This window comes from Primulina tabacum, chromosome 6, assembly GCF_025594145.1.
Source record: "Primulina tabacum isolate GXHZ01 chromosome 6, ASM2559414v2, whole genome shotgun sequence".
In the NCBI taxonomy this organism is placed as follows: Eukaryota; Viridiplantae; Streptophyta; class Magnoliopsida; order Lamiales; family Gesneriaceae; genus Primulina; species Primulina tabacum.
The window spans coordinates 3,820,469-3,844,848 of NC_134555.1; the positions used below are offsets into that span (position 1 = coordinate 3,820,469).

A 24,380-nucleotide genomic window follows, 5' to 3' on the forward strand; every position below is an offset into this window, starting at 1 on the left:
TCATCCTTCTTTTCTCCTAGGGAATTTTTCAATCTACTTATTGACATGTATTATTCTCATTATACATAAAATTAAAATATTGTATCAAATGAACCCAAATTTCTTTAATTCTGTTGATTTTAAATTATTCCATTACAATTTTAAGTTTATGTTTCAATGACGTACTCTCGTCGTGTCAATTGAAATTCATTCTATAATTGCTCTTTGACGTATGTTACCCATACGGAATAATTGATTATATTTGTAAATGAGTTCTACCTTAAAAAAGCATCATGTATGTACATATGAAATAAATTGTCTTCGAGTTCTCAAACGCCTTAGCATTCCTTCCCCAAATGGAAAAACAAAAAAAACAAAACAAATTGATTATTACATGAGCTACAAACTTTATTGTATGCAATGGTCCTTTGGATATATAAAATTTTATTTCCGTATCAAAATAATAAAAGAAACACTGATGGTTTGTAACTCATTTGACATAAAAATTTTAAGCTTGAAACGAAATGTAGAGTTCGAGTCAAATTGTAACGAGTAGATCTTTTATGAGACGGTCTCAGGAATCTTTATCCGTGAGACATGTCAATCCTACCGATATTCACAATAAAAAGTAATACTCTTAGCATAAAAAGTAATATTTTTTCATGGATGACTTAAATAAAAGATCTGTCTCGCAAAATACGATTCGTGAATCTGTCTTATGGAAGTTTTTGACAATTGGAACACTCAGTCGACCATTAAAAAAAAATGATAAAAGGAAACGAGTAATATGGGAGGTTTTTGAATAAAGATGCAAATATCGGAACATCGAAAATTTGAAAAGATTGGGCCAGACCGGAGTTGCGAGGCCCAATATTCAAATTGAGGAGCTCCCATCCCATTATTAGGGTTTTAGATTAGATGATTGGGTCTCCTCAAAAAAAAAAAAAAAGGTTAGATGATTGGGTGAATTTACCGTCGTAAAGTCACCACACCTACGCTGCTGAAGATCATCGATAAAATCTTCTCCGGTGAGATTTCAAGGCTGATAACGCATTGCTGTCTAAGATTTTTCTGTTTATATTTTTTTATGATTCTTCGTTTTTATTTTCTTCTTGCTTTCCGATATAATAATGTAGGTGTGGGTGAAGGTAGAAAATGATAGGAAATTAAATCCAGTGGAACAGGTAAGAAAATTTGCTGTTCTGTTAGAAATTTTGCAGTTTTAATTATCCAATGTATCATGAACGATTCAATTTAGATTTAACACTACGATAGAAAATTTTTAAAAAATATTATTTTTAGTTGTTTTAAACAATAAAATTTATTTTGTATTTCTGACATGTGAATGCTTACCAGCGAGGATTTTTGCCTTGATCATCTGAGTTAATATACGGCATCTATACCATTCCGGTAATTTTCGGTTTGTATGTGTTCTTATGTGTCTGCTTCACACTAATGTGGCTCAGCATTATTGAAAGTGCGGAGTGAGGTAACACACTTTATCGGTGTGAAATACTAACTTAGCATCCACTATGTGATGTGTGAACTATTTGACACTGAAACAAAACGGGATAATACTCATTTTCGTCCTTATTGTTGACCGCTTTCCTCATTTCAGTACCTCTTCATTTTTGACTGCTTAAATAATCCTTCAAGTTCCCAAATTGGCTCCCTGCCGTTATGTTGACGTTAAGATTAACGTTGAACCACGTATTATCATCATAAAATAAATTTCTCCTCCAAAATAAATAAATTCCTCAAAATTATAATACGGAATGCTCACGGGAAATACAGCTAGGCCCAAAGAATGAGACCACAATTTGGGCCAGGGCCCGTTTCGTAGAAGAACTCTGTATCATATTTTGATGGTAAACGCTGAACGGAAGTGAAATGGAAGAGGAAGGGCAAGGTGAAGCCGTCGTGACGGGGGTGGAACAGTACTGGTGGTGGGCCGCCGCCAGCGCAGCTCAATTAGGGTGGGGGATCTCCGCATTCAGAAAAGGGCACGCCGGTGACTCGCGTCTGATGCCCTTTAAGGCATTCTCAGTCGCCTCCCTATTCGTCGGTGCCTCCGCCTGCGCCGCCACTGCTTCTCTCCGAGCTTCTGGCATCCATTCTGTATGTATTCTTTAATATCCATCTTTCTTTTCTTTTTGGATGGATGGAATTGAATATTGTAGTAAGCTGGGATTAAGAGTAAAGAAAAGAAAGAGAGCAGAAAAGATTAAATTTTTCCATCCGTTTCCACCAGCATTTGAAGTAAAATTTTACTCTAAATTTATGACATATTTTCCTTTCTTTTCCACTAAAATCTCCCAACTTCCCAAATAATCGAAGTTTATAAATTTCTTTTCTTTCCAACTCCCAAATCAAGCCTTAAACTTGTCACTGTAATTTTCTGTTTGGTTGAATGTTACGTCGTAGGTAGAAGACATGAAGGTGGTGGGTGCAAATATAAGGACCGGATTAGGAGTACGTCCTAGAGAAGGCAAATGAGAAGGAGTAATCGACTGCCTTCACAAAGAAAAGATCACGTGAGAGGCACATGATGTGAGTCAACGTTAATTTTAACGTCAACATAACGACATGGACCAATTCGGGTAGATTTTGAAAACTTGAAGGATTACTTGAGCAGTAAAAAATGAAGAGGTACTGAAATGGGAAAAGCGGTCAACAATAAGGACGAAAATGGGTATTATCCCGAAACGAAACTAAAAACTCACGATTGTACAAGTAAATGAGATGCCAGATAATGCTTATTTTTGTATATTTGAACTTGAGACTGAGTTTTTTAAATAGGCTTACAGTTTTGAAACTGAATTATTTTGGTTTGTGTTCAACTTGAAGTAAAGTTTGATTTTGAAGTCAATTTGTTTAGTTTGAAATATGTTTGTAAAATGTTGATAAATATTTAAGTCAGTGAGTGGCTTCCAAGCTATCAAAGAAAATAGTTTATGCTCCAAATGTATTCAAACATGTTAGAGTTTGACTTGAACTCAGATGATTTTCATTTTAAGTTAAAAGAGTTTTCAAGTTGGCTTGAAAAGCTTGCGAGTTAACTCGATTTCTCTACTCTAACCAACCTGAATGAGAAAGGAAAGTGATGAATTGTGACAGGTACTTATGATGGGCTTCTTTGGTGTCTCAGATGTTTTTCCTGGTACTGCCGATTGTGCTTGTACCGAGCATTTAAGATACAATCAAACCCCTGATTATACTATTGTTTATCCACCTGATTCCCTCTCTATCCACTATTTAAACTTTTTTCATCATATGCTTTTTGCACAAGGATGTCTTTATTTTTTTAGGCTCCAAACCTTGTTTTAACTATTCTTTACCATTTGAGGAAAATTGTCACTCGGTAAATTAGAACTCAAAAACTTTTGGCAGTTGAGAATTTTGCTGATTTCCTTAACTTGACGAGGATGTGCCTGATACTTTTTTGTATTTTACGGAATTGCACATAAAGATGTGAGTTTTTTTTTTCTCTTTTCACGCCTATGTAAAGATTATGACTTCAAATGGGAAACACCCCTTTGGTTAGAGTTCAGAACTTGTCATTGACCATTTCCCCTTGCGTAGGAGGATATGGAAAGTTGTTGAATACTTTGTTTAGGATAATCTTCTAACGTGGTGTCATACAAAGATGAGGTTTGTTGATCTAATTAATGTATTGAAAAGCTTTGTGCTATGATATATCACAATTGAGTTCAAGATTATTGTGTATCAAGTCTTGGTATGAACTTTTCTTGCAATGAAAAGAACACACACACAATTAAAAATTACTGGGATATGTTTATTATATTTTTGTCAAAATTTCATCATCCTAGTAGTCGGAAAACTTCAAGATTTATTGGATCAAACACCAAATCCTATAAAATATCGATTATAGAAACCTTTGGAGTTTCAATTCAACAATTGTGGCGGGTTTGCTGGGAAATGAATTGATAGACATAACGGGGCATCGTTGATTCATAAACTCCAAATTGTAATGGATTAGTTTAAAATGCACGCAAGTCAATGTATTAAAATCTTCAATTTGGAATCCTTCATTCCGTACATATTCTCTAGAATTTCGGATTCAAACGTCATATTATTTTAATTTTATGTATAATGAGTATATCACATGCATGTAAATACAATGACAATTTTCCTATGAAAAACATGTTCATGTGATAGGCATACGAGCAATTTTAGTAAGGTAAAAATTTGTATGATACAGTCTCACTGATCGTATTTTATGAGACAGATATCTTATTTGAGTCATATATGAAAAAATATTACTTTTTATGCTAGGATTATTATTTTTTATTGTGAATATCGATAGGGTTGACCCGTTTCACAGATAAAGATTCGTATACTCGAAATAAATTGACTACGTCCCTTGGGGGACATCCGATAAAAATGAAATAAATTGGCGAGGAATCCTCAAACCCCTTACATTCATTCAACCACCAAAAAAATATAATGTTAAATAACAAGGTAAAAACAAATACCAGATGTTATCGCAAAAAATTAAATTTCCATCTATCCAACAAAAATCAACGATATACTCTAAGCGATCACAGATCTACGGGTCCAAATGCTCCCCAGTTTTGGTCATCAGACTGAGGATCGCCCAGAAAAGTTTCAATATTGGATCTCGCAGATTGATCCTTAGCAAGTGGAAAGTTCCAGAATGAGTCAGAATTTTCAAAGAAAATGTAAAAGGCAGCAACAGAAGCCAAAAATAGCCCCAAGAGTAGTAAATAGATTTGCCATTCTGCAATTACAAGGACAAGAAAGAAAATGGGGACTTCTGTTAGTTTAAATTCAGAATATAACGAGGGGGTGTTTGGTGGAGGGGGGAAGATAGATTGATAGAGGAACCTTTCCAATCGGCAGGAACATTCAGTTTAGTCACCATTACTCCCCATTCGGTAGAATTAGTAAGAATTACTCTGCAGAGTCAAAAAAATTGGGAGTTTGAGGGCAAAAGCTTAAACGAAAACAAGGTAAAGAATTTAAAGAACTTTATTTTAGGTCGACTTGAATCACTGATACACCAAATGGTATATGAATTAGACATCTAAATAACAGAAGTGAGGAAAACATTAAAGAACTCGCAAAAATCTGGTATAATAACAGTATGTCTGAATACTTAAGAATAAATGAGCAACCATCGTTGTATAAATTGATTCGAACCATAAAAAAAATAACAAAAATTACTAGTTGCAGTGTTTAATGGGGCTCGGGAAAGAGCATTCAAATGCAGATTTTAATGACAGATTGAAGCATTACCTTTCACTGGGGCAAAAAACTAACGATTCAATGTTAGCGCCCAAGTGCAACCTCTTACTCCAATGGCTGACTTCCATTTTTTTAATGTCTACAGCACATATATCTCCATCCTTGCTCCCCCTGTAATTTGAAAGGTTGTGACAATTTATTTGCTGACAGCACCATCGTCAATACCTAGCTAAAACATTCTGCCAAAAAGACCTCACGCTTGGCAAAAAAAATAATTATTTTCTGGCGATAAGAGTATGGGTGACATTGATATAAATATTGAGGTTCATATATGATAGTACTAGAACGAGCGTATCAGTTTTACAATTTATTTTCTCGAGTACTATAACGATTTTAACCACTAAAATTGCCATTAAAATTTTACGTGCTTCTGATGGACCTACGATGTTAAGACGTCCAAAATACTAATTGTTCTTACAACTTTTCCTCTTTCATTTGTTTTAGAACCAGTTCACTTTCAGTAAAGGTACTTCTAGAAAAGAACACAAGGGTAATTTTGTTTCCCAAAAAAACATATAAACAAAATAGAAAATGAATGCAGTTTAAAAACAAGCTGAACACTTACAAAGCAAGATATTTTCCATCCAAACTCGTGGACATTATTGAAGTTGGCTTTCTCAATAACCTCTTGTGCCCAATTTTCTTCCATGTACTTATGTCCCAAACAACTGTCAGTGCTTTATTTCCTGTGTAATAGAAACCATATTTCAAGTCTGAATTTCCGACAATTAATAATTTCAAGCACATAGGTAACTGCAAGCTCGAAGAATCTGTACATTTGACATGCCTTTTTGAACACTGCAAAATAAAAAGGGTTTTGTGCCGTCTTTAGAAAATCGGCAAAGTTCAATTCTTTCATCCTGCAACAAAAGAAAGATACATAGAGATGTCAATAACTTAAATTAACAGGAAAATTATACGCAGAATTCAGGAATAGAGGCACATACTGAGTTCCGTGTCAACGTAGTTATAGGAGCTCCGTCATTTGTATTCCATATTCTTGCCGTGCCATCAGTCGATGTCGAAGCTAAAAATTCTGAGTCTAAGCTGCAACAGAGTAAGAATGACCAAAACCATTAAAGTCTGTTCCCATGATAACTGATTCGATTGAAGAGCACTAGATAATGTCAAAACTTGAAAGAGAAAATACAATTTTTTTATTAAGAAAAAAATCAGTTCCTCTTTCATCTATACACATCATTTTACTATACAGCTCCTTTCATAAAACAGGTAAATATTGTCAAATCATCTACTCTAAATTTTCTTGCAGTAAAAACCATGAATATAAGTTTAGCATATCAATAATAATGCTCCCCAGGACGGTATTTAGTATTGACTTTTGGGTTTAGTAAACTCTAGCAACTCCAAATCATGTTCTTAGTTTACCTAGTATTCGCAAAACAGATTGTGCCAATAAATTTGCAGGGTTCACCCATTTTCAGAATGCTGATTTTGACTCTTCTAGATTTGAAAAAACCAATGTGTTTGCCCACAATAGTTGTAGTGAGAAAAGTCAATATAAGTAGTGCATCATGGGGAAAACATAAGTGTTAATCTTAAATTCATTTGCGTGAGACAAATGTAAAACTATGAAACTTGACCAAAGAGCAGCTTCACTTGTTGTGTAACTAGATGCATTATTTCTTGTGTTATAACTTATAAGCAGAAGAGTGTACATTATTTTAATAAGATGTGGGGCAAAAGTAAATAATATGGGAAACATTTTCTTGTAATAGATTAAAAATAAATCAAATGTTTGACTACCTAAAATCCATGTCCTGAAATGACTTGTGAGCTCTTGGTTCGTCTAAAATGATGCGCATGTTTGTCCACTCAAATATTCTAAGATGTCCATCCTTCAAGTTTAAAGGAAAAAAAGGCATAATATTTATTTAATATGTTCCAAAAATCATAAAATTCAGAGACCAATACAGGATGATAGCCTTACAACTCCACCAGTTGCAAATTTGGTTCCATCTACACTAAAAGCTAAGCACTTTTGCAGTCCAATTCCTTGCAGTGGAAGCAGTTCTTCGTTCAAAAGTTTAATATTGTCTTCCCGGCCATACAAACTGAACAATCTGCATGTTTTATAATTCATTACTTCTTGCATCTGCCATGAAAAGTATTATCATAACAGGAAAAGGTGTATTCTAAGAGTAAGACATGCACGCCAATGCAAACCCTTTCCTTCCTGTGTTAGTCTTGACTGGGGCCAATAATTTTCCAAATAATAAATTTCCAAAAAGGGAACTCATTCTGGGATATGGAACATTAAAAATACCCCCTTCCCCTTTAGTCAAAGATCTAGATGCAAAAGAAAATGAAAACTAAAACCAAACAGTCAAACACTGACTTGCAGTCGCCAGAACTGGTAGCACAAACTATGTTGTCTCCACTGGGATGCACAGCAATTGTCACTGGATTAACCCCTTCTTCAAATTCATACTTCACCTGCATGCATGATAGACACAGGAATCACATACTCATAAAACAATCGAGTAACATTTATCAAAAAATAACACTCCTTCCATCAAAATAGACAATAAAGCCACATAATAAACATTCCATGAAGCAATCGTGTGCATCACGTGAAAGCATGATCACTATAAAACTATCTGAATCAAAAAGTTAAACTACACAGTCAATTTAGGGTAACAGAGTTCTCACATGCAGCATATAAATTAAATACAAAAATAAATCAAATACCAATAAATAATAAAAAGAACCAGACCTTTGGGGATGGAGAGAGAGAGGTGGTCTTCGGATCGAAGGAGAAGATCTCTATAGAAAACGGCTTCGATTTTCCTACCACCGCCAAGTGCGCGTTTTCTGGCCGTCGGATCCACGTCGCACACGTCACGACACCTCCTTCCGGCGCGTCTCCGGCGTCCATTCGAATCGAAATCAGGTTTCCAAAAGAGGAAAGATTGTCGTCAGTTGATGGCCGTTGAAATGTGAAGCAGATTTGAGAAAACAATTTGTAAAGGGGTTTTTATAAGAGAAGCAGGTGCAATATTGGATGCACCGTTGGGTTATGATCCCCTACATTTATTTTACTGTACAACCGCTTTTCGTACTTGTACGTTTGGGGCCTTTTGCTAAATCGTTACAAATATACATCTTAATTAATATTGACAAAAAAATTCCATTCGTTTGACTATTGTAATAATAAACAAAATGTCTCCTAAAACTAAATCCAAAAACTTTTTTTGCTTGTAAAAAATATGTATCAACTTCTACTTTCTTGATTATTTTTTTTCTATGACTCAAATCGCGTAGACAATTCTGTTATTACTCATTGTTCCACGATTCTTAGAAAATGAGGTTTATAAAGAGATATAATAAATTTTTATAATAATTTGAGTTAATTATTTTTGTAAAAACGATAACAAATATAAAATAGTTGTCCTAGAAGTCTATTGTACAGTTAAGAATGCACGAACCTGATCCCAATGCGTGACAATTCAGGTTTTGGTATGAGATCGAGATACCAATCACTTATATAACATACAATTTGGTTGTATATATTTATAAAGTTTTGGATGTGATTCACATTTCATACATTTTGGATTAGATATGAGTTTTTAGGTGACTTTTTTTATTTAGAAATCAGGATTTTTTAATGCTAAAATATAAATGTTTCTCTTATTGTAATGTGGTTAAATGTTATTATTTGATTCATCAACAAATCATGTCAATTTTCATAAAAATAAAATGGGCACATGAGCTAATGATGGTCATATGAAGCTAATCACTACACACTCTCGGAACATAATCGATTAATGAGTAGGTCCTTTGTAAGACGATCTCACGAATCTTTATATGTGAGAGACAGGTCAACCATATCGATATTCACAATAAAAAGTAATACTCTTAGCATAAAAAGTAATATTTTTTCATGGATAAACCAAATAAAATGTTTGTCTCATAAAACACGAAATGTGATAACGTCTCACACAAGTTTTTGCATAGATTAAGTCATGAAAAAATATTTTTTATACTAAGAATATTACTTTTTATTGTGAATATCAATAAGATTAACCTGTCTCACAGATAAAGATTCGTGATACAATCTCACAAAAGACCTACTTTATTAAAATAGGTTGAGCCTAGTCTTTCAATTTATTGGACGAAAATTTATTTTATATTGCAACTTGTTTTCGTGAAATGTCACATACACATAACTTATTAAAAAAATAACATCAAATTTTCTGCTAAAATCTACCAAATTGTGAAGAAAAAATTCGTACTAATTTTTGTAGAGGTCGCAAATATTCTCCGAATAAAAATCAACGAATATAAAATAAAACAGCTTAAGTGCATTTTTATTTTTCGTAAAAAAGACTAATGTGGTGCAAATGTAGGCAATCTTTTCCCAAATGTGTTGTAATAAGTCAAATCGCTTTGATTATATCTACAACAACTGGAGAAGTATATGCCGCGGAATTCTCGAACAAATATGATTTTAATAATATTTTTTGGCTGTGCTGTGCAAAGATATGTTGACTTCTATTAAAATTTATATTTAAAAGTATGATCAAATTGTAAAAATAAAAAAATATGTTTTATGAGACTACTTCACGGACTCACATTTGACATTAAAAATAAGAGTAGGTATTTTGTGAGACGGTCTTACGAATATTTATCTGTGAGACGTGTCAACCCTACCGATATTCACAATAAAAAATAATATTCTTAGTATAAAAATAATATTTTTTCATGGATGACCCAAATAAGATATCTGTCTCACAAAATACGACCCGTGAGACCGTCTTACACAAGTTTTTGCCTAAAAATAACATTCTTTCATAAGTTGTGTCCGGTTAGAGATCCATCAGATAAAATTGACCGGACTCATTGACATTCTTATACAGAAGTTTTTATAAAAATAAAATAAAATTATAATATTTTGTTCATAATGAAATACGAGCAGTTAGGTTTCATCAATTTTATTTTTATTTATAAACATAAATAGTCCTTCAAACCAAAAATTAAAAAAAATATATAAAGAAAATAAAATTTAAAAAACCACCGAAACTAAACAAATAAAAAAATATTCACTATAAAATATAAGTATACATAAAACAAAGAATTTTATAATATTATGGATTTTCTACCTTTTTTCACACCAAAATTAGGGGTTGTCTTGAGTTGTTCTTCCCAAATTAAAATATTGATCCCTTCTCAATAGAAATATTTAGTACCATCTTTAAAAAAAAAAAATCAAATATCTAATCACAAAGGTCATATTTTCAATAAAGTTCGAAAAATAAAATATAAATATGAAAATATGATTGGAAATCTTGTTTTATTATTGTGGAAGTTATATTTGGAGCCAAAATCTGAAGATCCGTTTTATTGAATTAGAAAGGAGAATTACATTGGATAACTATTCAACCACTATTTATAGACCATTATAAATGGAAGAAGCGCTAAGACAGCAAACACGTTTTCTACTATGCTCAAATATACTTAAGCTCTATTATACTCAACACTCCCCCCTTCAAGGTTGCAACCCAAAACAGCATGGCAACCTTGGAAGAAAAGAAAGCACAGAAGGCACAATAGAAGGCACATTAACGGTTGCGACAAGGTTGATGTAAATCACGAACACCAACTTTGGAGAGCAGATAAGAATGTTGAGAACTCCCTAAAGCTTTAGTAAATATATCACCCAACTGTTCAGTGGTGGAGATATGTGCAGTAGTTATAGTTCCATCCTTAATTCGCTCACGCACTAAATGACAATCGATTTCTATATGTTTCGTGCGTTCATGGTACATGGGATTAGCTGCAATATGTATAGCCGCAGTGTTGTCACAAAACAAAGTCGTTGGAGCTGTCAACTTGAGACCCATGTCTGCCAATAAACCAGAAATCCATACTACTTCACAGGTTGTGGAAGCCATCGCACGATACTCGGCTTCTGCGGAGGACCTGGAAACAGTGTGTTGTTTATTGGTTTTCCAAGATAACGGGGAGTCTCCTAATTTAACACAATATCCTGTGAGGGAACGACGAGTCATTGGGCATGAAGCCCAATCCGAGTCACAATAAGCAGAAAGAGAAGAACACTTGTTCACAGACAGCATGATACCCAAACCAAGTGATCCCTTGAGGTATCGAACTATACGAATGGTTGCATCTATATGCGACTGCTTTGGTGAATGCATAAATTGGGTCAAGTGTTGCACTGCATAACATATGTCTGGCCGCGTGATTGTCAAATACAACAAACGGCCCACTAATCGTTTATATGCACTTGCATCTTTCAACAAATCATCCTTAGAGCCACTATGATCAGACTTATGTATGATAACAGCCAGCTCATGGGTTGTGAACTTCTTATTCTGTTCCATTGGCGTGTCAAATGGCCGAGCTCCTGCTACGCCAGTCTCTGCAATCAATTACAGCGCATACTTGCGTTGATTCAAGTAAATTCCCTCTTTAGATATCGCAACTTCAATTCCTAAAAAATATCTTAGACTCCCAAGGTCTTTAATCTGCAACTTGGAGTGCAAAAAACTCTGAAGTTTCTGAATACATTTCGAATTACTCCCTGTGACAACAATGTCATCCACGTAAACAACAAGAAGAGTAACAGAATCTGGTTCATGCTTGACAAACAATGAGTAATCATGTTGAGATTGACGAAAACCTGCCTCAAACATAACAGCAGCAAACTTAGTGTTCCACTGGCGTGATGCTTGACGCAAACCGTACAAGGACTTCCTCAACTTGCAGACTTTACGCTCTCCTTGTAACTTATAGCCTTCTGGGAGACTCATATATATATCATCATCTAAATCTCCTTGCAAGAAAGCATTAGTGACATCCATTTGCAACAATGGCCAACGATTGACTGCAACTTGCAATAGACACCTAATAGTCACAATCTTCGTCGTTGGGAAAAAAGTATCATGAAAGTCGACTCCTGGCTGCTGTGTATAACCCTTAGCCACGAGTCTCGCCTTGAATCGATCCACTGTCCCATCAGACTTAAGTTTAATCTTGTAAACCCATCGACATCCAATAGGCTTAACAGCTGGTGGTAATTCAACCACATCCCAAGTATGATTACTCTCCAATGCTGCCAATTCCAAGTTCATAGCATCCTGCCACCTAGAATCTGTGAGAGCCTCATGGTAAGAACTTGGCTCTGTTACAGAAGACATAGCAGCAAGATAGTCTTGGTATGAAGAAGAAAAATTGAAATATGTAAGGTACTTAGATATAGGATAAGAACAAGTGGCTGAATTGGTTTTAGACGGATTAGAACAAGTGAAATCCTTTAACCAAATAGGAGGAACAATGGTTCTAGAAGATCTTCGCAGCGGTGGATTCACTGAAGCTTCAGGATGAGTGACGGGAGGTGACTCAACAGCCTCAATGTTAATGAATGGGGAAGCATTGTCCATAAAAGGAGTGGTACATGGGATGTTATCAGAAACTTGACAAGGTTCAGTCTCAAAAGGAAATATGTTCTCATGGAAGGTTACATCTTTAGAAACAAACACCCTTTTGGAATGCAAGTCTAAGACCTTGTACCCTTTTTGTACGGTAGAATATCCCAAGAATGCACAACGAGCAGCTCTGGGAGAAAATTTGTGCCCAACTGGTAAAATGGAAGTATAACACAAGCAACCAAATGTTCGAAGATGATCAAAAGCAGGGGTTTTATGGAAGAGTATCTCAAAAGGAGTCTTATTTCCCAAAACAGGTGTAGGAGTTCTATTAATCAAATACATTGGTGTCAACACACAATCCCCCCAATATCTTAATGGAACATAGGACTGAAATCTTAACGATCTTGCTACATTAAGTATGTGTCTATGTTTTCTTTCAACCAATCCATTTTGTTGGGGAGTGTACGGACAAGAACTTTGATGGATTATGCCAAGGGATTGAAAAAGAGTGTTGCAACAAGAATTGAAGAAATCTGTTGCATTGTCTGTTCTGATTATTTTGACTTTGGTCGAAAACTGAGTATCAATCATGGCAAGAAAAATCCAAATCATACCAAGTGTATCTAGCTTTGAATGCATAAGGAACACCCATGTACCTCGAGAAAACTCATCTACAATGGTCAAGAAGTACTTTTCTCCACTGTACGTGGGAGTGTGGAATGGACCCCATATATCCATATGTACTAACTCAAACACCCGAGAAGTCTTAGTGTGACTCTCAGAAGGTAAACTCACCCTAGGCTGTTTTGACACAGGGCAAACAGAACAATGTGGGAACGTATCAATACTGGACACAAATGACAGTAATTTCATTCTCGAAAAAGACATATGACCCAAACGTTTATGCCATTCATAAAAGTTGATAGAAGAATGAGAAACACAAGGTTTGTCTACTGTCAAAGTATTACATCTTGTTTCAAAAGGTCAATAATTTGGTTGTAATGTTGAAAAATCATTTGGAGCAAAGTGATAGAGACCACACTCTTCTCTACAAATCCCCATTATCTTCCCAGTCTTGAGGTCCTGAAACAAACAGAAAAGTGGATAAAAAGTGACAAAACAGTGGTGACTCTTGGTGAATTTGGAAATGGATAAGAGATTGAATCGAAAATTGGGAATATATAGCACATTCTCGAGTGTAATAGCATTGTTATAGGTACCGTCCCTATCTTGCTTATATATGTTTTACTACCATTCGCATCCTCACAGATTTAGTGGAATCTGCTATAGACTTTGAACTTTGCAGCAAGGATGGGTCTCCAACCATGTGCTCATTCGCCCCGGTGTCTACAATCCATGCATGCGAAGCACAATGTGAATTGTTGCCTTCCATAGTTTTCAACTCCAGTTAACTGCTCAGTAATTAGATTCCAACCTGGAGTGACCGACGCATGAATGGTCATCGGATCATTGAAATTGTTTGCATTCGCCATGTTCGCGGGAGTAGAGAAATCAGATTTGATCTTCAAATCACAGCAAAAAAATATGCGATCTATGGTAATCACCAGTCACGCAAAGCTTGCCAGAATCCCTAGATGAAATTCCGCTGCTCTGATACCATGTTGAAGTTATATTTGGAGCCAAAATCTGAAGATCCGTTTTATTGAATTAGAAAGGAGAATTACATTGGATAATTATTCAACCACTATTTATAGACCATTATAAATGGAAGAAGCGCTAAGACAGCAAAAACGTTTTCTACTATGCTCAAATATACTTAAGCTCTATTATACTCAACAATTATTGTTCCAAGTTAATCTATATTATCATTCATTGGGTGAGAGTGGATACAAAAAGTTGTATGAAAATAGACAATGAAGTAGCATTGTGAAAATGAGTGAGTGAGGTGGACCAGTTCGACAGATCTAATCAATTTTGTGTTGAATTAGACGGAACAAGTGGTAGAGTGAGCCTATTTTATGTGGTAAGACGAGTCAAATTCGTTTTGACGAGTAGAAATGAGTGAACGAGGTGGATCGGTTCGACAGATCTAATCAATTTTGGGTTGAATTAGACAGAAAAAGTGGGAGGGCAAACCTATTTTATAGGACAAGACGACTCTAATCCGTTTTGACGAGTAGATATGCTAGTTAATAACACTGTTTTAAAATTAATTATGGCAATTAAGAGGTTGGGCCAGGCCCGAGTTTTCAGGCCAGCCCACTAATTGAATATTCAAAGTCTGCCCCGAACCAATACGAGAGCGCTTCAATTAAACCCTCGAATTTCGATTAGGGTTTAGAAAAGTATCGTTATTTCGGAGAATTTGTCTCGACAATATCTTCTCTGGGCAGATTCAAGACTGTAATGCGTTACTGTATCAACTTGTTATGTGATATTTTACGTACATTTTAATTTATTATTATTTTGTATGATTTTTCCTTTTTATTTTCTTACCTCTTTCTGGTATAATTTAGGTTTATATCTTTGAAAGTTTGCATAAAAGTTGCTAAAAAGGTGGGAATATGGTGGTGAAGGTAGATAACGATAGTAATTTAAATACAGTGCCCGCAGTGGAACAGGCAAGGAAAATTTCTGTTTTGGAATTTTTTTATCAGCTTTCATGAGTTGATTTTTTGATTAAATTAACTAAAGTTTTAAAACATGTTTGGATTTTCAGGGAAATGCTGAAGAGGACACGAATGTTAAAAAATATCTCAGAGGCGAAGGGACAAATTTAGAGGTGATTTTTTTTATATTTACAATTTTGTATTTATTTCTTCCGTGAAGGTTTTATCTGAATAATTTTATATTTTTCGCTTTAAGATTTTAAAAGATAAGAAATTGAAGGGTCAGCTAGCTGCAAGGGAAGAATTGTATGGAAAGACTGCCAAAGCTGCTGCCAAGGCTGAGAAAGTGACTTTTTCTTTATGCCATTGCTTGATATTTGTACTATTTCTTTGGTTATCCATACCCTGAATTTTTGTGTCTGTTTATTGGTATTGGAATTCTTTAGTGGCTTATGCCTAGTGAGGGAGGTTATTTGGAAGCAGAAGGTATAGAGAAAACATGGAGGATAAAGCAGGAAGTAATTGCTGGTGAAGTGGACATCCTGAGTTTGAGAAATCAATATGACATTGTCTTGCCAGGTTGAGGCCCGATTCTTAGTTTCTTCTGCATAAAATACTTGTGCAGTGATTAGATTCCTCTTTTAATCAACAATATTTAATATCTCTACTTTGTGTTGTGTGGAAGTGTCCTAACTCATTTTGCTTAGCTCATGGTCTTGTCCTTCGAAGACATGGAAGAAGTTTATGGTGTCAGAAATCATGCCAATACACTTGGTGACGAGTCTGTATTTATGCTATATGGCAAAAAAATCAGTGAAAATCGGGTCAGATGGATATAAAAACATGATTTTTTGACTGAATTGAACTTTTTTTCCTCCATAGAATGTTGCCTGTGTTCAAACCAACTATATATTCATTATCTTGAGCTCAATCTAGAGCTGATGTTGAATTCCATGTTTCCTTGTTCACAGTTACATTCTTTTATAATTTATCTGGTGATATTCTTTTGTACAAGCAAAGGCCTGCTTTATGGATCTTCTCTCATAATCCTTTTGAGATCAAAGATTTCCTGTAGCATATTGTGCCCTTCATTACTTACTTTTCCATTGCTGTGCAAAGTTCATACCTAAATGGTCCCGTTGAAGTGTGAATATCTTATTTTTCTGGAGTATTTGATTTGCAATTACAATGTTTTAACTGATTAAATGTCAAAAACACTCTTTACATTTCAGACTTTGGTCCATACAATCTGGATTTCACATCGAGTGGTCGACATATGATCGTAGCTGGACGTAAAGGTCATCTAGCCCTTCTAGACATGAAACGTATGGATCTCATCAAAGAGCTCCAGGTACCACATTATTTTTATACAGACAAAATCCTAGTTTATCCCCAGTTTTTTTTCTTTTTTTTATGTTAGGGTGGTTGGCATGGCTGACTGAGGTACCACTATGTTTTTTCTTGCATGAAATATATGACTATATCCGTCTATGGTAAATTTTCTTACAATTTTACTCTTGAAACATTCTCTTGGTAAAGCATGCCTTTCTTCCCAGACTGAAAAAATGGAGTCCATGCGACTTGAGAGTGTGTTTTTTTTTTATCAAAGTACTCGATTGTTTTTTTTCAAACACTTTATTAAAATTTGATACCGAGTTTCCGTGTAAAAGATCAGAAGTTAGAAGTTTACCCCAGAAAAAGGGATAAATAAGAGACAAAAATAAAAAAATGGCATAAAACCTAGAATGTCAGAAATTGTTAGATACTGTCAGATAGAATTTCAATCAACTTTTATAAGAAAAAAGTAGAAGGTTCAACGGCAAAGCTGTAAATTTTAGGCCTGGGGTGAAATAAGATGAGAGTTCGAAATGCCTCAGCGAGTTTTGGAGTAAATCCCTAGCTACTATTTATGTTTTTAGATAGTACCCAAGACTCTCCAAGGATACAAATTAATTTTTGAATCTACTAGGTGGAAAAACTTTACCCTTCTGAACAGAAAGTGTTTCAGGCTAACTCTGCTGCTATATATTTCTGTTTCTTGCACTTGCTCATGACCATCCACTACGATAGAGTTAGACTCAAAAATTATCCAAAACTTAACAAATTTATAGCAAGAAAACTATAAATTTGTTAACCAAAAATGCTCCTGTATAGAAGTCAGATTCTGCTGAAATTGAGGTGGATAAAGCAAATTGTTGTTAAAGATTATACGTTCTTGTTACTGCTGCATCCATATTTCTTTTTATGTGTCTCCCTTCTCAGTCCGTTCCATAGTACCCCTCATTACATAACCAGTCATTAGACTCTACGGATAACCGAGTGTTCATGCACGTTGTTGTTATTGAATTATGTTATATGTTCAGTGTGTCATCCATTTATTTTACTCGTGGAAGCATAACTATCTTCAGAAATGACTTATTAACCACATAATTACTTCTTCTTGAGAAGCTACGTTCTCTTGGATCTTGTAGGTATAAGTGTTCAATTGTTCAAGGCTTTTATTTCAGGTTAGGGAAACTGTACGTGATGCAGTGTTCTTGCACAATCAGAAACTCTTTGCAGCTGCTCAAAAGAAGTAAGTTCTTGCATTTGTTCTGTCATTGAAATTAATGGTTATCTGATACAATTTTTGATGTTTTTCAGTTTGAAAAATAAACTGATTTTACCATTAAATTTATAAGCTTGTTCGGTGCCACCGATGCTGCTGCTTCATATTACTTAATTTGAACAGTCTGCAAAAATTTATAGAGAAATAATGCTGCATGGTCAATGATTTTGTGATGTCAAGTTGAATTTTCGTCATTTTCATTTGTTTTCTACATCTCTTTTGATGCATGTAACTAAGATGAAGCATATTTGTTAAATAGGGTCATTATAAAGGTTGAACCCTTTTCCAGTTGCACATGCCTAGTTTTGAAAGTTAATTTACGATTAATTTTCTCATTTCCTTGCTGTGATATCAATTTTTGCTAGATATTCCTCTTTAGACCTCTGCTGGATTAGTCATGCTGTACTCATCTCGAGTTCATCCAGATTGGCCACTCAATCAATTATTTTTATTGGCATTGGTTGGATGGCATGGATCTGTTTATTCGCAGTAATTGCATGTTTTTTGTCTTGCTCTGTTGGTAGTTCTTGTACTTTTTTGGTGCTTGAATTGATGGATCCTGTTGATGTTTTAACTTCACTTGAAGTCGATTATTTTTCTTAGTAATGTTTTTCATAGAATAGGCCAACATGCAGTAGCCGTGCTTGTCCTTGTTTCTCATTTACCAACCTTACGTTGTTACCAACTAGCCTTCTGTTTAACTGATACATTGATTGTGTGGCGCTGACATTTTAATTAGCCAAAATAATTCAAGCTACATGTGGAAACACTTGAATTCCATTTTGCTTCAACTCGAGAAAATGATCATATCTTGATTATTTAATAATTATCATTAGTGATTATAGGTAGTATACTGTATAGTCTAGGCACGCATTTTTGAAGTCTACTTGCATGTTTCAGGTATGTATATATATATGGAGATAAGGGTACAGAACTGCATTGCCTGAAGGTTAGCAATCTAATCTCATGTGCTCGAGCTATTTTCAATTTTTCATTGTGCTAAGTACTCTCTCATGTTTGAAAGTACCCTTTGCTTTTATGTTATTGGGTTGTTGCATCAATCGCGGATGAAGTGAATTAGAAGATACCTCCTTTGTTATTTCCATTGTGAGATGTCTGTCAGATGACACTGGAAACCGAGTTTTGGGATTGAAACACACCTTTTGCAGAATGTTAAAGTGGTTTTTTTCCAAAGCTTAAGGACTATAGGATTTACATTCTACAACTTCTTTGTGCTCTATCCTTTACTTTATCTTTACGAAATCTGAACAATTGAAATTAAACCACCCTGAGAAGTTAGAAGGAATATAATGAAATTATTTTTTTTGCAAAGAACAGGAATGTTCGTTCTTGACAAAATCTTTCTTTTTTTTTCTTTTTCATTGAATCTTTCTGAGAGGGTCGTATTTTCTGTTTGTGCCAGCTTAAACTGGGTTTCTAATCGGTTTAATTGATGTTGGTTGAGATTTGGTAAACCTAAGATTGTGTACAAATTAATCATTGGTATTTGAGACTTGGGAGCATAATATCTTGAGGTCACTTTCTATTTCAGGAACATGGCGCTGCACTTAAGCTTCAGTTTCTCGATAAACAGTTCCTCTTGGCATCCATAAACAAAGTTGGGCAACTTCATTTTCAAGACGTTACCACAGGTGAGATGGTAGGCAATTTTCGAACCGGTCTTGGTCGCTCTGGTACCATGAAGGCAAATCCCTGGAACAATGTGATATCTGTCGGTCATTCTGGAGGCACAATAACCATGTGGAAACCTACCACCGCTGCTCCACTCGTCAAGATGTTGTGTCATCATGGGCCAGTTACAGCTTTGGCATTCCACCCGAATGGCCATCTCATGGCGACTGCTGGAACGGACAGGAAAATAAAGCTTTGGGACTTGAGAAAATACGAGGTTCTCCAATCGCTGCCATTCCAAGCCAAAACCTTGGATTTTAGTCAGAAAGGTTTGCTTGCTTCTGCCACCGGATCTTTCGTCCAGATATTGGGAGATTTCTCTGGCTCTCAGAACTATAGCCGCTACATGACTCACACCATGGCTAAAGGCTATCAAATACACAAGGTGTTGTTTAGGCCATATGAAGATGTTTTGGGCATCGGCCACTCCATGGGTTGGTCTTCAATCTTGATTCCTGGATCTGGTGAACCCAATTTTGATTCTTGGGTCGCTAACCCTTTCGAAACAAACAAACAGAGAAATGAGAAAGAAGTCCACTCTCTCCTTGATAAACTTCCTCCGGAGACAATAATGTTGGACCCGACAAAGATCGGTTCTTTTAAGCCAATGAGAAATAAAGAAAAGCTTACCAGAAAGAGAGGGAAGCTGAGATGGAGGCTGCTATTGAAAATGCTAAAAATATTTCTTTCAAAAAGAAAACAAAAGGTAGAAGTAAGTCGAGCAAAATGGCGAAGAAGAAGCAAGAATCTGTTGCGAAAGTCAAGAAAACTCTCTCGAAAGACCAAGTTGACAGCGAGAAATTCTCCAAAAAGAAGAGGAAGAGAATTGAGGAGGACAATCAACTACCCCGGTCCTTGCAGCGTTTTGCTCGGAAGGTCGCACCCTGAGCTCTCGTGGCAAGATTTCTAGGTTGGAGCCTTGTTAAGGTGTGTCATATTTTGGTTAATTGTGGCACGATGGCAATTATAGTTGGTTAGCATGTGCCATGATTGCAGAATTATCATGGCACGATGGTCGCCTGGTTTCGATAGTATGAATCACATCGAGAGCGTGAGCTTAGTGATATTGAAATGGATAATGTTTTTATTTTCTTGTATCATTAAATTTTGATTTATTGTATCTTATTAAGTTCAGAAAGTTTTTATAGATTATTCGATGGAATTTATTAGCCTAGAACGCGTAGAATTTAGTGGAAGGTTTATTGTTGAAAATTGTATTTTGGGTAAAGCAAAGTGGAGTTAAAATAATTTTATTACCAAATAATACATTGTGTACATAAATTTTAACAAGTAGAAGTGGGTTTCGGTTGCAAGCCAAATAAAAATCAATGTTCCCATTGTTTATTCATGTAAAGGGTATTTGTTACGATGATATCCGCTTGTTTGGCAATAGGATGGAGATAAGATGACCACCCAATTGAAGGACATGCCAAGCGGGTCGAGTGCCTTTTGTCCCTAGTTATTGTGCTAAAAATTGATCGGGTTTCTCTGCGTCTATCCAATAAATGACTGTTGGCCAAACAAATACTGGCTTTTACACCATACTTCCCATCCGCATGATTTTAGCTTGTACGGTATGTTGGTAACCAATTTCTTATTTTTTTCTGTCTCCATAATTACCCCTAAAAAAAATTGTGTTATAAATGTTTTGTACTTTGCGGACATAGAAAGATTACATCCTCGTACCAAACTATTTTACTCCAAAGCACGATTGTAACATGCCCTAGATATTCTGGCCCCGAGTCATCCTAAAGGAGTGCATGCATCTCTTTTTTATATTCGGTAGCATAAAAGCGATCACACAACTTCTTATTCATTAGAAATTTTATTTGCTCAGTTCATTGGTCAGATCGGTAATTTCAATTATTTTAGAAAAATTGATTCTCTCTTTTGTGAGTTGGTTCGAAATAACACAGATAAAACAAACCCACCTACCAACCAAAAATAAAGGCACTCCCCTTCCCAATAAGAAGCTATGGAAGTCGAAATAACCATAAATCGACTCATTTAACACAGAGATTCAATGTGTAAAGTCGAAGAATTACACAAGCCCTTGCAGAATTATGCACGATTGCAAGAATCCGATAATTTCTATGTGATCTAGCGAATGCACCTTTTGTGTCAAGGGTATAGCATAAAAAACATATCTTCGACCACACCACTCTCTCACCTTCTAATGAACTCATCAGAGATCGTCAGGATCTGTGGGAGGTTCATTATCTGACTTCTTACGACCCTTCCTTTCATTCCATCTAGTCCACGCCCATCTCAAAATGAAGAATCCGCCGATGGCATAAACCTGGATTCAATCATATAGAACATACATAAAATTAAAAACAAAACCTTCCACAGAATGCATAAGAGTTTCCTTTAATTTTTGTTTCCGATTTTTCCCAGGGGTGGGCTTGGGCTGTCCATATTTCAGACCTCAAATGGTTATGGAACACTCATCAAACTGAGCTACATTCTTCATAAGGGATTTTTTGTTCACTACATGCATTACTTAAAGTTGAATCATGTTGGCATTGGAACTAAATCCCAGATTCACATTCATTACCCTTGTGCAGATTTTAAAACAACCAAGCATGTTAGCAGTAGTTTTACGCTACACATTCTTCCCAAAATGATTCAAGGGAACAATTTTAGATATGAAAGCCTCATTGCACAATAACTCTATTTGCTACAGCAATTATACAATATCAATACCTACAAGCCCATCCTTCGTCCCATAGAACATCCATATCCTGTCTTTCCGGAGTGGAGGGAAAAAAAATCAGCTGGGATTTGTTACTTGAACAAAACAAGATCTTGTTTCCTTTAAGATATCGAGTGCCTTTTGAAAGACCTCTTTAAGTTCCAAGACTCACATGCCCAATACAACACACATGTAATCAAATACGTCAAATTTGTAGATGTTCACTATGCAACTAATTGCCAATAAAAACCCAATCCCCATGAAAAGAGAATGCATGAACAATAGCCATACCCTGCATCAGTTCAATGCGTGATAATAACATTTGACAAACCATGAATCCTGCAACGTCACAAACGAAAACTGGAAGAGCATCCTCTCAATCCTCTGAGGTAACTACCTTGTCCGCTTGTGGAAAGCAGCTTATCACCATGAAGGGTACTTAATGATACCTTACCAGCAATCAATATAAAATACCTATTCATGTTGCACGGTCCCTAATCATATGCTTCCTAGAAGGATTTGCCTACACTATTGACTCTCAGCCCCAACAAAAGGCGTGGCTGTACCCAGAGGTGTACCACGTAATTTCTTGGAGGGGTCAATATGAGGAGATTTAAATGTACTTGAAAGAAGGGAAACTATATATTTTTAACACCACGCATAAAGATTGAAATTTTTATATTTTTGGTGGTGCTTTCCACTGGGTATTCATGTGGCAATATCATGAGCAAAAATCAGCGTCACGCACTTACATGAAAATATGGTTCGGATTACCAAAGGTGGATCCAATTCCCCTTGACAGGAGCATCTAACCACTTATGAGGCTGGGGTAAGGCGTCTAGCAGTCATATCATACTCATAAACTATGCGATGGTCCCTCACACGTTAATACATACTCACCAAATTCAATTTAGGATCACCCAGGCTACACACACCACCAAGTGGCTGCTTTCTAGGTGCTTGAGGATCGTTGCTGCCTCATGAGAGATCCAAAAATCAACCAACTGATAATCGGAAGAATGCGATTCACGCATCATACATCCATTATAAAGCAGAAAGAGCTTTAAATCAACATCTTTCGAACGATGCAACGAGATTTACACAATACCTGCCAGAGAAGTATGGGGTTAGTGTTCGACTCAGCTTCAACAGATTCAGTTTCGAGCTTCAGCGAAGCAACGCCCTGCGTCGGGAACTTCACCGAAGAAGGATTAGTGATTTCATCTTCACTCGCGGTTGGCTTCTTCTCCATCGGATCGGCGGCGGGAGCAACAACATTGGCTGGCTCCACCGCAGCATCATTCTTCGGCAGAGGCAGCTTAATCCCGCGTAGTAAGTTTGAAAAAAATGCTAAAACAGGGTTTTCTTGAGTTTCTGCCATTCCTCTTAAGGGCGATGATTCCTATGTCGAATTTGGGTTGGGGCAGTGATAAATAACATCACACGCGAGGGGAGGAACGACGTCGCTTTAAGCATCATTTTTTTTTTCGAAAAATAAAATAATTTTGTAATTAATATTGTTCATGAGATATTCTGTAGAAGTAATTAATCTATTTTAAAACACGAGATATAATAGCTCAAATTTCTTTTGTTAATTACTAGATTTTCTCTAGAAATAATGAATCTGATGATATAAAAATTTTATCTCGGATATTTGGAGAGCTTATATTCAAATCTTCACAGCTGAGTGGGTCGGGTCAGATCTCTTGGTTCTGCACAGACAGAAACATGGTTAGAGGGCGCTGAAGAGTTTTCCAGCGTGACCCCTCCGATACTTAAGTTGGTCCGGAGAGCAAACTTAAGAGTGAAATATACTAGTGCCAAGTGAGCAGGAGTATGTAAATGTGTAAAATTGTAGCACATACATTGTATTTACAGAGGGAGATATTAGTTTCCTTGTCGGAGTAGAACTCTTGATGAGATAGAGTTCTACCTGAGATAGGAGATTTCAAACATTAAGACACTAGGACCATGGCGGATGAGAGTCTTGCCTCATCCTGATTAGATTTATCTGAATCTCGCATTCGTCGGAATCCTTATCTATTAATTTGAATATATTCATATCCTTTAGTAACGTCAGGGCTTAGAATTCCCGACCCTTTGGTGGGCTCGCATTTCCGATAATGCCAGGGGTTGTG

At 35.8% G+C, this 24,380-nt stretch overlaps 4 protein-coding genes across 6 annotated transcripts; 2 read left to right on the forward strand and 2 right to left on the reverse strand.

Annotated features, from left to right (window-relative positions):
• Nucleotides 1–893: 893 nt before the first annotated feature.
• LOC142548821 (uncharacterized) lies at nt 894–3,392 on the forward strand. 3 transcript variants are annotated; one of them, XM_075657376.1, is made up of 4 exons: nt 894–1,007; nt 1,116–1,163; nt 1,774–2,097; nt 2,404–3,392. In XM_075657376.1, the coding sequence occupies exons 3-4, from the start codon at nt 1,870–1,872 to the stop codon at nt 2,473–2,475; spliced, it is 300 nt and encodes a 99-aa protein (XP_075513491.1). In that variant the 5' UTR covers nt 894–1,007; nt 1,116–1,163; nt 1,774–1,869; the 3' UTR covers nt 2,476–3,392. The 3 variants fall into 3 exon arrangements, with proteins under 3 accessions (XP_075513491.1, XP_075513489.1, XP_075513490.1); XM_075657374.1 differs by having other exon boundaries at nt 901–1,007; nt 1,336–2,097; XM_075657375.1 differs by having other exon boundaries at nt 936–1,163.
• A 1,035-nt stretch (nt 3,393–4,427) lies between these two features.
• LOC142548819 (SEC12-like protein 1) lies at nt 4,428–8,248 on the reverse strand. The gene is made up of 10 exons (XM_075657372.1): nt 8,003–8,248; nt 7,625–7,722; nt 7,217–7,349; nt 7,033–7,124; nt 6,216–6,315; nt 6,056–6,128; nt 5,834–5,954; nt 5,260–5,379; nt 4,849–4,919; nt 4,428–4,741 (listed from the first exon to the last, which is right to left on the reverse strand). The coding sequence occupies exons 1-10, from the start codon at nt 8,162–8,164 to the stop codon at nt 4,542–4,544; spliced, it is 1,170 nt and encodes a 389-aa protein (XP_075513487.1). The 5' UTR covers nt 8,165–8,248; the 3' UTR covers nt 4,428–4,541.
• A 6,641-nt stretch (nt 8,249–14,889) lies between these two features.
• On the forward strand, nt 14,890–20,699 carry LOC142548820 (putative U3 small nucleolar RNA-associated protein 7). Its single transcript, XM_075657373.1, is given in 10 exon segments — nt 14,890–15,041; nt 15,155–15,259; nt 15,358–15,420; nt 15,504–15,593; nt 15,694–15,826; nt 16,480–16,598; nt 17,755–17,822; nt 18,756–18,804; nt 19,408–20,179; nt 20,182–20,699. Coding segments are annotated over 9 exon segments (1,605 nt in total). The 5' UTR covers nt 14,890–15,041; nt 15,155–15,202; the 3' UTR covers nt 20,436–20,699.
• An 836-nt stretch (nt 20,700–21,535) lies between these two features.
• LOC142548822 (uncharacterized) lies at nt 21,536–23,684 on the reverse strand. The gene is made up of 2 exons (XM_075657377.1): nt 23,351–23,684; nt 21,536–21,846 (listed from the first exon to the last, which is right to left on the reverse strand). Exons 1-2 carry the CDS (start codon nt 23,621–23,623, stop codon nt 21,733–21,735), a joined length of 387 nt encoding a protein of 128 aa, XP_075513492.1. The 5' UTR covers nt 23,624–23,684; the 3' UTR covers nt 21,536–21,732.
• Nucleotides 23,685–24,380: the final 696 nt, after the last annotated feature.

What these genes read in the sequence shown, in the direction of transcription:
- LOC142548821 (XM_075657376.1), top strand. Translation starts at nt 1,870, where the DNA reads ATGGAAGAGGAAGGGCAAGGTGAAGCCGTCGTGACGGGGGTGGAACAG. An exon ending in GAGCTTCTGGCATCCATTCT is followed by an intron (nt 2,098 to 2,403) that starts GTATGTATTCTT and finishes GTTACGTCGTAG; the next exon opens with GTAGAAGACATGAAGGTGGT.
- LOC142548819 (XM_075657372.1), bottom strand. Translation starts at nt 8,164, where the DNA reads ATGGACGCCGGAGACGCGCCGGAAGGAGGTGTCGTGACGTGTGCGACG. An exon ending in GATGGAAAATATCTTGCTTT is followed by an intron (nt 5,380 to 5,833) that starts GTAAGTGTTCAG and finishes TTCAAATTACAG; the next exon opens with GGGGAGCAAGGATGGAGATA. An exon ending in TGTTCCTGCCGATTGGAAAG is followed by an intron (nt 4,742 to 4,848) that starts GTTCCTCTATCA and finishes TTGTAATTGCAG; the next exon opens with AATGGCAAATCTATTTACTA.
- LOC142548822 (XM_075657377.1), bottom strand. Translation starts at nt 23,623, where the DNA reads ATGGCAGAAACTCAAGAAAACCCTGTTTTAGCATTTTTTTCAAACTTA. An exon ending in ACCCCATACTTCTCTGGCAG is followed by an intron (nt 21,847 to 23,350) that starts GTATTGTGTAAA and finishes GATTGAATCCAG; the next exon opens with GTTTATGCCATCGGCGGATT.